This window comes from Amblyomma maculatum, chromosome 5 (genome assembly GCF_055883805.1).
Source record: "Amblyomma maculatum isolate TAMU_Amacu chromosome 5, ASM5588380v1, whole genome shotgun sequence".
NCBI lineage: Eukaryota > Metazoa > Arthropoda > Arachnida > Ixodida > Ixodidae > Amblyomma > Amblyomma maculatum.
Window position 1 is genome coordinate 154572582 of NC_139348.1, and position 13711 is coordinate 154586292.

General features: G+C 47.0%; 2 protein-coding genes across 2 annotated transcripts in view; both read right to left on the bottom strand.

Annotated features, from left to right (window-relative positions):
- Positions 1-10871, bottom strand: part of LOC146190021 (ATP-sensitive inward rectifier potassium channel 12-like) — a 126460-nt gene extending 115589 nt beyond the window's left edge. The window contains exon 1 of the mRNA XM_084604750.1: positions 10405-10871. The gene's annotated coding sequence lies outside the window, so the exon portion shown is untranslated. The remainder of the gene's footprint in view (positions 1-10404) is intronic.
- Positions 10872-11814: 943 nt separating this feature from the next.
- EMC8-9 (ER membrane protein complex subunit 8/9) lies at positions 11815-13306 on the bottom strand. Its single transcript, XM_084604752.1, has one exon. The coding sequence runs from the start codon at positions 13121-13123 to the stop codon at positions 12515-12517; it is 609 nt and encodes a 202-aa protein (XP_084460878.1). The 5' UTR covers positions 13124-13306; the 3' UTR covers positions 11815-12514.
- Between the last annotated feature and the right edge of the window lie 405 nt (positions 13307-13711).

Below are 13711 nucleotides of genomic sequence, written 5' to 3' on the forward strand. Positions count from 1 at the left end.
AGCTGTTAACGGTGACGGACTGCGAGCGAGGTGTTAGGAATTCTAGAGGTATAATATAGCGAATCCAAGACAGGCGTAAAATAATAAAGGAGGGCAATATGCACGGGCTTGAAAACTAGCATGTTGTCAAAACCCATCATTGATCGCGAGTTTAACGCCCTTTGTGTGTGCGCGCGTCCAAAACGCACTAGCCGCGCGGCATTTAAGATCGTGGTCAGTGAGGAATGTGCACGGCAGCATGTCCTGAGCCAGTACCTTCAGAGGCGCCCTCATCCCATTCCGCATCCAGGACCCGTTCAGCGCAGAGAATTAAAATTACATTATGAGTTACCACAAGGGTGGCACATGCTTCCATAGGTTACGTACTTTTTCTATTGATGTTGACGATTTGTTCTATTTTGTTCATTCTGCTCTACTCAGAACTTAACAGGTCACACGAGGGCTTGTCAACTTTTGTCCGGAATTCAACACAGAAAGTCGATAATGCTGACCATCAGAGATCTCTGCGAGTGTCAGCAGATAATTCCATGTTTGCTCAAGTTTTATCTGAGTGCTACTTTTATATCTTTTGAGAGCAAAAATTATCTCCATTGAGAGAAAAGCGGTGTCGTTGAGTGTCAGAACCCATCGGCCTTGTCAATAGATAATAGCATATGTTTGCTAGAGCTTATCCTAGCGCTTTTTGATCTTTTTGAGAGCAAGTTTTATGTTAATTGGATCTCGCGTTGCCCTTATCGCTAGTATTACCTCTTTAGCCTCTATTGAGAGCACCCTCGAGAAATGTTTTAATTCGAAGGGGGTACTGAAAGTTGTAAACCACATTCAGCAAGTTTGAGGTGATTCGCAATCGAAGCTGACCTTACATAGTTAAGACAGGTGTTTGCTTCTGCGTTCAAACAGTGGGCCCACCACGTACACCTCATGCATATCACGTGATCACAACGTCATAAAAATTAAAAGAAAAAACCAAAACAACTAAAAAATCAAAATAAAAATTGAAGTCGCCAAATTTAAGCAGCAATGCTACCACGACTGTGGCTTTTTCCCGAGCTAACGCTCGACATTCATGTTCGGCAGCGTGGAACGGCTGGATATTTTTTTTATATGATGGAGTTTTTATTGCTTCGAAAAAAAAAAAGAACAGAACAACCTGCGCAGAGGTTCAGTGGACAGTATTTAGGCAAGCTTCGAGCAAAAATTTACAAGCGCTTTTGTAGCGTTCGACTTCCATTATAGGGTTCGTCGCAATTTTCTGATCTAAGTATTACTTGGAGGACAAAGGTCACATTTGTTAAAAAGTCGACACCTATAAAACGATTAAGCTACATAGTGCAAACGCGTACGCCAATAATACAGACCTTTAGTTTAGCGCTACCGCTTACCGCCACTGCGCGAGCTTTAGTACGCATGCGCAGATCACCCCGATGGCGACAGACGGCCGCACGTTTCTGTCACATTTCAGCGGACGCTGCACACGGGGACCAATCAGCGCGTGCTGTGCTGACGGTGTGCGGTAGCGGTAGACGGCCGCAGTAAGCGGCAGCGCTAAACTACAAGTCTTTAATGTCATGTTAGCACAAGCCTGTTGTTGCTAATACTGAAGGAAGAAGGAAAAGAGAATGCACGGGCCTGCTACTGGCTCTGTAGCTGAGCCACCTCCGCTGCCTCGTGCGGACAGAAGAGGAAATAGAAAAGAAAGAAAAAGAAGATAGAGAGAAAGACGCGTGTCGCAACAGCCGTCGTCCACCACCGAAACGGTAGCAGGTGCAATGACGGCCTAAAACAAAAAAAAAATGTTGTGGTGGCAGGCTAGCCCCCGCAGCAAGCGACAGTGACCTACCAGTCCCAGCCCCGTAGGCCCAGGAGCAGCCACCCCCCGAAACAGCTCTCACGAAGTCGCGCCATCATGCTACGCAGTGAAGCTTTAGCCATGGCCTCCGAGGTGAGCTCCGCGAGAAACGCGCGCGCGGGGTGATCTCGGAGGCCAGGATAGCAAACTGAATTGTTGGTTCTCAACTGGATTCTCCTTGTGCAGCCATGAAGTCAGTTGCCGAAGCCCACCTTCAAGACATCAAAAGAGGCAAGTTTGGGAAGTGACGCGAGCACAAAGAGAAAAGGGTTAAGCCGAAAGTGTTACCACATATGCGCAAGATCGTCCATAATGTACGAAAAGTGGCAAAGAGACGTGGTGTACACCAGTCGTGTTTCCTGTCCCGAAAAAAGCTCGTCCACCATTCGTCGCGCGTTTCGTGCGATGGGGATTGAATAAAATATGGATGCAAGCAAAAATACGCCAACCAGTTTGTGAAGTTTTGCGCCAGGGTCATTTGTGAAATTAGGCTGGCCCGCGGGAAGGCTGACATAGCCCTTGTGGGGCGTTGTAATGACCGCGCGGGGAAAACATTAGTGGCGTTTAAAGAGCAAATGAGGGATGCATGAATCACAGCACTGCACCCACTGTAAGCTATATATGAACCGTCTGGAACCTCGGCAATTTCTGGTGGGAATTTTTCTCTACGTACAATAATGTCCGGATGGAGGTTATAGGCCGATAGGGTAGAAGAGAGGACTGAAGTTAAGCCAAGATGGATTAGTTTGTGGGGTTTAACTCCGGAAAGCGACTCCGGCTATGAGAGACGCCATATTGGAGGGCTCCGTAAATTTCGACCTCCTGGGGCTCTTTAACGAGTTAAGCTAAGAGATAAGAGGTGGAAACGAAGGAAGAAGAAGGGGAAGAAAATGGAGGAAGTAGGAATTTTTTCTATCCTATTATATATGTAGATATTTTCTCATTTCATCACGCAATATAATACCTATTTCTGGCGCTTACATATGTGGACAATCCCCGTTGTGGGTATGCGCCATTATCAAAGGGCACACGAACAACATCAGGGCTAACAACATTAAGCCGTAAGCTAGCTTGGCCAACAGTTTTTTCCTGAAATTGCGGTGTTTTGTTAACCCAAAAATGTTCAGTTCGGTAGTTCCTCTATTATGATGTAAAGGTAAATGAGGCGCGCATTCCTATGTGGTCATTGGCTATCCTCAGGCAAATAACAGCATCTAAATGACGTGGGTTGCCAGTTAAAATAAAGTCACGAATAATTTCTGATGTGTCTGTGACTCGTGTTCGCTCAGTTAGATTTATGAAATATTAAAGTTAAAAATATGTATGCAACAGTTTGTATGTAGTATGTAACGTAACAAGAGTTACGCAATGTGGAGGCGAAAGGCCCAAGATGACATGCGCTATGCAATGTTAGTGCTCGTTAACGAATCCCTACTGATCTAAGTTAATTCGCACATTTCCGCTATGCTATCGATTTCTTCATTCCATTTACTCCCTATATACTTCGTACACCTTTGTCCGAAAAGAAATGATCCAGTTATCGCGCTATTCTTTCCCGATAACAAACTCTTATTTATATCGGGTTTCTGAGGGAAACCCGCCCGTATTTTTTACCTCGAAAACACAGCTTAAAAGGTAGACGACGCTGCGTACCAACCAGAGCCTGTGCCGGCGGAAAATAAGCTGGAGCAGCGACCAGCGGCAGCGAGGCAGACAAAGTATCTTGGGCACCACGAAGTGATGCACGTCGTTCCAAACGCACGGCAAGCGCTCTCACGACAAACGCGAAGGATTCGCGAGGTCACAATGCCAACAACATTGGCATTTTCTCAATTTTAAAATCTGATACGGGTATTGAATATGGCCCGCTTTAAACCTAATTTCAATCAGGCGTCTATTTCCAAAAAGTTCACCTCTTTCTGACGTTTGTCAACTGGTACTGCTGTGTCGCAAAAGCCGTATTTTTAAAACATTAGTCGCGGGATTCCCTGAAACACCTGGTATATTATTGCTCTATACACCTTCAATAACGCCTAGTGCGTATCGGCCGCGATAAACATCCTCTTATATCCTCCTTAAGGTACAAATAAACCAATCCACAACCGCCGAAAGCCTCCTGCACATGAGACACTTTCCTTCCCCTACATTTTGTGCACTGTGTGGTTAGATCCAGTAACCACCATATCGGCACCAAACCTTTCAAACATCTCGAACAGGTGATCGCGACTTCGCTTTGCATGGATATTTTGACACTGCCAGGTTCGCTCGCGCACACACTTGCAAGCACTTTGATTTGAAAAGCGCAGCTAGAGAGCGTTGTCGCCAGATTTAGTACTTCCCGAGCTTGATCTGCATGAGTGGTATAGGCTATCAATAGGCGTCACCATTACGCCTCCCACTACTGTTGGCAAGAATGTGGAAACTTGTTTGGACGCAAACTGCGGCCACTGCTTTCACTCTATATATAGTGGCCCATATATCAATCACGCCACCCTGGCGCCCCCAAACGTAACTCTCTCTACCCTAACGCTAACTGGTATGGCACCGAAGGTTCTGCATTATCGGACCAAGGTGATTGCGCTCTTCGGATAAAAGTAAATTAGGATATAAAACACTTGGCTGACTATACCCTTTCCAGTAGCCCTGGCCTTAACAGTCGACTAGTACTAGTTAGCAACACTCCAGTTACACAGTATACGCTCCGCGGGTGCTAAACTTCCGGCCTGAGAAGGCTGCCTTTATTCTCGAGCTAACCATCCAATTACTGCTGTCAAGCGGGGTGATATACAGCGCCCTTCCCAAACTACAAATTAATGACCGTAATCGGCCCATCGTCTCGCTTAGTATGCCGTTCCGAGAGCCACGTGAAGCTTTCGTATTTTGGAGGCCACTGAGGGCTGCGCTAGGTACAGAGTGTTACTACTGGTAAGTGCCGCTGATCGAGGGGCCGCCCCACAAACACGAGCGGACCACCTTGAGTCTGTTTAAGGCGCATTGTACCGGAGTACCCGGGTTGGAAGCCCACCACGGCGGCCGCGTTTCGGTGGAGGCGAAATGTAAAGGAGTCCTCGTGCTGTGCGGTGTCAGTTCAAGTTAGTGCCCCAGCTGGTCGACATTTCCGGAGCCCTCCACTTCGGCGTCCCTCCAAGCCCGAGTCATTTTTGGACATTAAACTGTATAAACCATTCAGCAAATTCAAGTATATAGTTTCTGAAAAACTTAACCTCTTCTCTCCCGTCCACAGTGTAGTGCTAGAGACGGATTCGTGTTTGTTTGAAATGTGCAAAATAATTGTCATGCGCTATGGGTTGCAGCCCCGTGGAAGAACGAGACCTTCAGAATGGGCAGCGCTCATCATGAACCAAAAGACGGCCTTACATAAGCGGGCTATTTCTACAGCAGTACTTCTTCGCCTAGTCAGAAAACACGCATAGATATAGTGAGCTGATTGCTGCCTCCTCAAAGCCAGTCGAACGCATCTGGTCTGCACACCCTGTCGTCGCAAACAGGCGCACGCACGCTACTGCTTGTGATTCAATCCGCGAAAAGTCTCATTATTACGATTATGATTTCCCCGTTTACGCAAACACCCACTTTATTTCCGTCATCGTTCTGTGTATTCAAGGAAGAGTGGGCTTAAATGCCGTACGATTCGCAGCCAAGCCACGTAAGTCAATCGTCTGAAATTTTTGCAGTGTGACTACATGGTTTCTTGCTCCGTGAGTGTGGCTGAACGTGCACGCTCCATCCACCGACAGTATCATGGTCAAGCGATTGGGTCGCGAGGTGGAGCTACGGTAAATTTTTTCCCACGTACGCGTGTCCCGTAACCTTTTCATGCCGGCTGTGAATTTCGCGCGGAGGTTTTAATTTTGAGCAGAAAAGACGGATACTTCGGCGTTATTATTATTATTATTATTTTTTTTTTTTCAGTTATAGCAACGTTACATTCGTTCTTTCTTCATTCCGTTTTCATTACATTACGAGAGGTGCAAGAGGCTGCGAAAACGGATGCCGATATCTTCAATAACGTCCAAATAAGCAACAAAAATATAATAGCCATAGCCACCCAACTTTATATTTCGATTCTCTAGCCTTTACAAACTGGGCTGTGCTGCACTCAATTTCAATACCCCCATCGTTATATCTGTTCGCTTATTACAAAGAGTTTAAAAAATCGATCACCGTAGTCGCACCCGTCCTCTGCGGCCGTCCGTTAAGCTTAAGGGGGTCGAATCCACGTGACTTGACAAGAGTGAACGCCATGCTGCTAACAGATGAACACTGTATGCCTTCGCTCGGCGTTTACATTGTGTCTTCTCTTTCTTTCACCGGTGATTCATCCCCGCGATGTTGAGACTATCGACCATTAATAGGGCGCATTTTTTTAGGGATAAGCAGGAAGACACGTTCTATGCATGCCGCGGCTGCCTGACACTTCAAGGCAGCCTCGTACGTAACGCTCGTTACGACCGCACATTTCGTAACTTGAAATAAATTGCATTTGAGTTGCGATTCTGTAATGATTCGATCGCGTCCAGGAGCGGTATACTATAACATTCGTTTCGTTTCCTTTCGCTATCGAATGCTAATATTCAGTTGCTTTATTGAGAAGACACTTCGCAAAGAGCGGCATTGACATCGATACAATGGTGTCAAAGGAAATCTTTCGTCGCCCATTGTGAACGTAGGTAGGTGCAGGAAAGCAGAGACCCACAGCGACCAATCATCACATTATAAGTTGCACATAATGAGAAACACGAACATAAAGGTATAGTAAGCTAGAGCCTCCACTATTTGTCGCTGTTGAAGTTCTGGTTTTTGAGCTGCAATGAAATAGTGAAAAAAAAAAAAAAACATCTTAAACGAAACTATGATTTCCCTTTCTTTTTTTGCCTGTAAAGTAAAGGGATTATGACAAAAAAACAGACCACGCTATATATACTATTACAATCCTGTGTAGTTTTTTTATTGCTGGCTTTTTTTTATGTGGTTCTAGTTGAATTCGTCAATAAATAAACTAATCAGTTCAGTTCAGTCGTGTCCGACTCTTCGTGACCCTATGGACCATGTCACGCCACGCTTTCCGGTCTCTCACTATCTTCCTAACATCACTTAACTTCATCTGCAGTGCCTCGAGGATGCCATCTAACCATCGCGTTCGCTGCCTACCCCTTCTCCGGCGACCCTCAACCTTTCCCAACATCAAATCTTTCTCCAGCGACTCCTCTCTTCTCATCAGATGACCAAAATTGCTGAGCTTTAACTTTAGAATTTGACCCTCTAATGAGCAGTCAGGGTTTATGGTCGACAATATCGACTGATTTGATCTTCTGGCAGTCCAAGGAACTCTCAAGAGTCTTCGCCAGCACCACAATTCAAACGCGTCAATTCTTCGGCGGTCAGGCTTTTTCACAGTCCAAAGTAATACAAGACCACAATCCCTCAACAATTAAGCAACCACTGAGTAAATCTGCCTTTCAGAGGATTCGAAAGAAGCTCGATAGATGCACTTCGCGCGAAGGCTTATCACCGGACTCCTAGCTGGCTGGGTGCACCTTCATCTCTTGTGTCACTATGTTTCCTAATCTACAATGCCGGCAGTTCGTTGTTACCTCCAAGCCACAAAGCAGGGTCGTTTCATACCTTCGAGAATGCCGTATTTCACATGTATTCCACCGAGCAAGGAAGGAATTTTTTTTTTTTTGCATTGTATATTTCAGAACTAATAAAAGGCTATACACAATCACTATCTACAGTTCTTCTAAAAATTATTAATATTACTTCCTAAAAGTACTGCACCAAGAAATTTCGCGGCACATTTTTTTTTCTTTCTTTAAAGATTTCTAAGCATATTATGCAAGTCAAACAAATCAAACATCTATGTTTGATTTTTCGATAAATTGCATATGCTTATGCGCTCAATATTTCTGACATTTTCATTTGCTGTATATGTGTCTTATATATAAAGCAACTGTTTAATCTTGACGCAGGAATAAAATGCTAAGTGGGGCACATAATTTGTGTGGGTATTATGGAGCACACACACACACACACAGATATATATATATGGCTTCTTCTCTTAATAGCGGGATGGCCTCATCAGGCGGGAAATGTTTTCAATCTTATCTGTGCCAAAATTGTAACTTGTCCAAAGCAAAAGGTTGTAATAGGAGCAAGCTTTTCAAGGCAGTGAAGTGCGCAGTGTAAGTGTCGGAATTCCATATAAAATAAACGATCGCACCATTTGAGCCGAAGCAAAGTAGAGTTCTGGGCCAGTTGGTAGTTCGTGATTTACAGGGAAGTCTAGCGGGAGACGTGCGCTCGTCCTGTCTGCCTCTCTTGTCCTCGTCTGCCTCGCGCTAAGCCTCACTGTAAACCATTTGAGCCGCTTCCGCATTTCATTATCGACATTGCGAACCTTTAGCAGATCAATTTGCCCAGCCTTCTGTGTCACCACGAAGGTACCTCATATTTCCTTTTTCGCTCTTTCGAGAATCCTTCCGTGTTTCCATACGCGGAATGCAGTGTGTGACATCAACAATAAAGGAAAGATGAAGACATTCAGGTCTACCGAAGCAGTAATTTTCGGAGTCGAAATAGCAACATATTCACTATATCCGTGTCAGGAAGCAACTTCGTCTGCAGCGCTGGCTTCGTGTAGTTTGCATGGGTGCCGTTATCCCCAAACGGAGAACACGTGGCAACAAGGAACAGAGAGAGGAAGAACTTCGTCTGCTACTTTTGCAGACGGCAGAAATGAAGCTCACAAAAAAAAAAAAAAGGGGAAAACATAGTCACCAACCAACGTGGAAAAAAAAAAAGAAAAAAAAGGAAAGAAACAAAGATTTGCAATAACCGCACGGAAAAACTGTCAGCTCAGGCACTGCGAACAAAAAATCGTCTGCAGCACTCGAGACGAAAACAAAAAATAAAAGGATGTCGCCTGCCACTTAAGCAGACGCGCGTTCTCGCGCCTATTTCTTAACGCACCGTTGCACAGGGACCGTCTTCCTAGAATGAGACACATAATACATACTATGTGCGCCAAGAGGTACCACTTCTTCGCGTAATTACGGCAGATAATTAAGAAGCTAAGGCGGCGACGGACGGACACCTCTCGGACAAGGGTGCCGAATAAACCGCTCCTGCATGACAATTATGAACTAAAGAAAAAGCACTGAATTGGGTTACGCACAGACCGCCATTTATAGATCATGCGATGGTCGCTCAGTCAGGCCGGCCACCCGGCAGCGACCACCACACTTTCGCTTTCTGCGCTGAAGCCTGTTTAGACGCGCGCAGCTGATGGCGGTGAGAAAGTTCTCGTCATGCGCGGTAGCAGAAGCAACAGCATCACGCAAAAAAAAAAAAAAAAAAAAAAAAAAGTAAATATAACGAGAAAAGCGCGCGCGCGCGCACACACACACCGGCTTCGCGGTTCCGTCGATGATGTCACTATTTTTCTTTTTTGCTGCATTTTTCGCTTTCTTGTGCTTTCCTGTACGGAAAACGGTGGGAAAAAAACTTGTCGCCGGCTGTCCCAGATAGCTATATAGCGAAGCCGCGCGGATCGGGATACCGTTCCACAACAACGCGCACTGGGCGAGATATGTAGTTAGCGCGACCATTATATGCTCGTGCCCTCTCCAAGGACAGATCACTCAGAGCGATTGCATCGAGAGGCAGCCGCAACGCTGAGAAAAGGTACCGCGGATTCTCGAAGACGTCCGCGTTGATAATCGAGGATCCCGTTTCGAGCGATACATTGGGTGCACATATCAGTCGAGCGCGACATATATATGCGACACTGTCAGAACCAAGACGTTACGAAAAAAAAAAAGAAAAAAAAGGGAGGGGGGGGGGGGGGGAGAAAAGAAAACTAGAATGCGCGGCAGAGGAGGGTTGATGGAGCCAATAGTACAGCTACGCTATATCTGGACCAACTAGTTCTGCAGACCATTATCGACAGAAAAAAAAAAAAAAAATGCTGCAGCGAATATAAGAGGCGAGGACGTCGTTCGCTTGTACGGGAAATTTCTGGAATTCTCTCTCGCTACAGCATGCTAAACAATCGCAATCAAAATCTTTACTTGTATAAGTGGTTTAAGGAACACATTCCCAGTTGAGGATCCATTGTTATCCAACTGGGAACCAACTGGAAATTTGTTCCTTAAACCAACTGGACCAGTTAGGATTTTCGCTTGGGAAGGCAGGAATTGCACAGACATAACGGTCAGTGCTCGCGAAGAGTATTCGTGACAGAAGGATGCGACTGCATACATTCTGTAATGTTCACGAGTCGGCGGCATCAAAAGTGTTTGCGCAGAGAAAAATCAAGTCCACATATCGTGACAGTGCATAAATGTGTTAACCGCGGTGGTATGCGTGAACGCATTTCGCAACAAGAGCTGGACATTTTAGTGAACGCATTTTTATGCGCACGGTACGCGTGACAAAGTCGGCGCGCTTTCACGACGAGGTGCAGAGCTCCAATTTCTCAACTAACGGGCTGTACCGCAACCGAAACTCGAGAAACGTAAATTATCGCTCACCCCACAGTCGCGGCGTCGTCGCTGGATGAGGAGTTCCTTGGGCTTTTTTTCTTTCTTGCCTGTTTTGACGGGCGTCCGTGCGCCGGAGCGACGCAGCGCGAGCAAGCGCTGTCCGAGGTCGTCGGCGTCGTTGAGCTTCCTCCGAGACGGGACAGTTTCGCCGCGGTGTCGCGAACAGCTGCGCCGAGGGCCACGCCGTTGTGGCGACGTCGACTACGGCGACAGGATGGTCCGCTCGGATTACGGGCGGGCACAAGACACGGACACTTACTCACGTCTCGGCTCGAACAGGGGCAACAGGTTGTTTGCCACAGCTGAGGCTAAACTTCACCAAAGCACAGCAACACCACAAAGCACAACAGAACTTTGTTTTTCGGCTCGCCTCCCACCAACTTCGACAGACCTTCCGGCGCAGCAGCGCAAGAAACTTTTTGCCCCCCTGCACACCGCCGCCAGCCCAGCGAGCGGAGAAACTTGCAGCAAGCCAGCAACACTGGCGCCCAAAGGGGAGCCTGATGATTGGTTCCGAGTGGGAACGACGTCACTGGCCCGCAATCGGCTCCTTCGTCTGCGAACGGGCGCAACAAGTGCGATAGCAGACGACAAACGAGAGGAGGAATGGTGTGGTGATGGTAGCTAGTTTTATATTTTCTTTGGAGATTGGGCGCGAGGAGTACTGCTTCCAACCCTTGTATTCTTTCTATCTTTATCGCCGAGTGGCGTCTAAGATAGGACACAGAGAGAGAGAGAGCCAGGGATTTGATTCTCTCTAGAAGGTACTTGTTTCGTCCGTTGTTGTTAGTGGACATTCTTGCTTTGTGCGTTGAAAAAAAAAAAAAAAAAAAAAAGGCAGAACAAAAAAAGAGCATGCAATCAGCAACTTATTTCCTCGCGGTCAATGCTACACAAAGAAAACGACCGCCAGTATTTTTAACAAACTACCTTATGAGGGCGGGGTGTTCGGCAGCACTTTTTGTGCATCGCACATCTCCCTTTCCGACCGCCTGACAACAGCACGGATTAGCTTTCATAATCGGCGCAATGTTAATCCTGAATGAAGAGTTCCAAGGTTTTCTGCAGAGCTTTTTGTTTGGCCATCTTGTCATTCAGCAAGTAGCGCGCATGACTGCAAATGTTGGATTGCGTTATGCAACAAGCGCCAAAGAAAGAGCACGACGTCACAGAATGACCACGTGCCTCGATTTAGCTATGAACCCGATGAGTGTACTGATGTGCAGTCATTGGACCAATGCCTTTATTTTTGCTCTTATGAATGCTTCGCCTCTAACAAGCAGCCTTCTACGTCAGATTTAGATAGCAGTTCCGCATAAATATAGCCACGTCGTTCAAACGTGGTTAGAGTCAAAGGAGGCGCACGGCAACGAACACATACACACACACGCACAAGAGTGAAATGCCAGTCATTTTTAATCATCTCTGCAGAAAAGAACAATTTGTTCAAAAACTAACAAAAAACAAGTCAAACAAAAGAAAATTACACCGAAGGGGAAAAGCTGCGTCATACCTATATAATGAACAGGACTTGCGCGCACAATGTCCACATAGCCAAAAACAAATACACCGCTGTGTTTGTCTGTTTCCCACCTCGGCGCTTTACAAAACTGTACCCTTGAACAAAGTCCGGGTAGAGAGGCACCAACGCGGCGTGATGCCTTTTCTCCTCTTTGTACACCTACCGATATTTTTATTTTTTTTTTCATTCTATTGTGTGCTTCCCGTGGGTCAACTCGGCTGCCAAATCGTCTTCCCTTCCAGTGTTTTCCTTGCATCCAAAAGCGTGTCCTCGTCCAATCTGACTAACGTGTAACTCTAACGAACGAAACCAGCAAAAGACAAGCAAAACACCGTTATTCATTCACTGAGTGCGCCCACAACCCAAATGTTAACGTGACGAACCAGAGCACCTCACAAGTTGTTTCTTCCAACAACGAAACAAAAACACGCAACATCGTTGTGAGGTCCTCTTCTCCGGATGTAACTAAAAAATGTCTCTCTAGGCGTGGACGCATCGCGCGCGAGCACGCACACAGATTGATGTTGCCTCGCAGGCACAGCGCCCAGACACACACGCGCGCGCGCACGCAGACAACTAGAGGCACCTGGCGATCTCCTCATTAATCTCACTATTGGACCAGTCCCGCCGGATGTCGTCCAGGTGGTTGTCGAAGTCCGTGAGCGCGCGGTATGTCTTGGCCCGAAGCAGTGACGCCGTCACGCCCAGCGACTTGTCGGCCAAGGCGAAGGAACGCTCGCGCCAGCGACCGTCCTGGCTACCGTACACGACCACCGGCGCCCGGTCGCAGTCCAGCGACACCTGCTGGTTGTCGATCATGACCAGGCAGGCATCGGCGAAGTTCTCGGCCACCTTGTCCGCCACTCGCAGCGCGATCAGGTCAGGGGCAGAGTCCCGGAGGTGCTCGTTGGCCTGGTAGTAGCCGGCGATCACCAGTCCGGCGTTCTTGCAGTGCTGGTCAATTTGGACCAGCGCCACTTCGAGCATTGGAGTCAGTCCTAGGCACTGGTGGAATAGAGGCATGCTGTCGACGATGTGTAGCTGTGATGGGTCGCCCGTACGCTTCCGTTCGTCGGCGAGCAGCACGCCGTTGACGGAGTTCTGCGGGTACTTAAGGCAGTGCATGATCATCTTGCTGAAGGCGCGGACGCCGAACTTCACGACGTCGCCACTGCCGCTAGCCATTTTTGCGTACGCTCGGCCGACCGCTTGTCCGCCGCCGAGAGCAGGAAAACGGAAGTTGATGATGCTACGACACCGGAAGTCGGTTTGCTGCGTAGTGTGTAAGATGTCCGCTGCAAGACCGAACAGCGGTGACAGTCGCTTGCGACTATAGTTTTGTAAATTGCAAACGCCAGTACAACACCACCCATTGACCTTGCAGTACCCCAATAGAAAGGATAAAAGGCCCGACGATTGAGCGGTGGGAGCAAATGCTGTCTAGCTCGGACCCGAGCGTTCAGCATCAGCCGACTTTAAGGGCAAGAGCGGCAATATCCAACGGGCTCCCGAAAGGGGTCAGCCGGCCACTAAATGTTCTCATCAATATCTTCAAAACGGTCAAATTAATTTTTTTTTTCCTTGGAAGGCATAAATTTTACGTCTTTTTATTTAATCCAACAAAACAAGGTTGCTCTTTTCGAAGCAAAAAAAAAAATAATAAATGCGTTGCGCTCAAGCAGACGCTTCTGAAAAGTGGAAATGCCTTGATGAACGGGCACAACGATACATATTGTTCGCGACTGACTTATTAATGCATGCATGAACCTAGAA

Excerpts from the sequence above, each read along its gene's own strand:
- EMC8-9 (XM_084604752.1), bottom strand. The coding sequence starts at position 13,123 with ATGGCTAGCGGCAGTGGCGACGTCGTGAAGTTCGGCGTCCGCGCCTTC.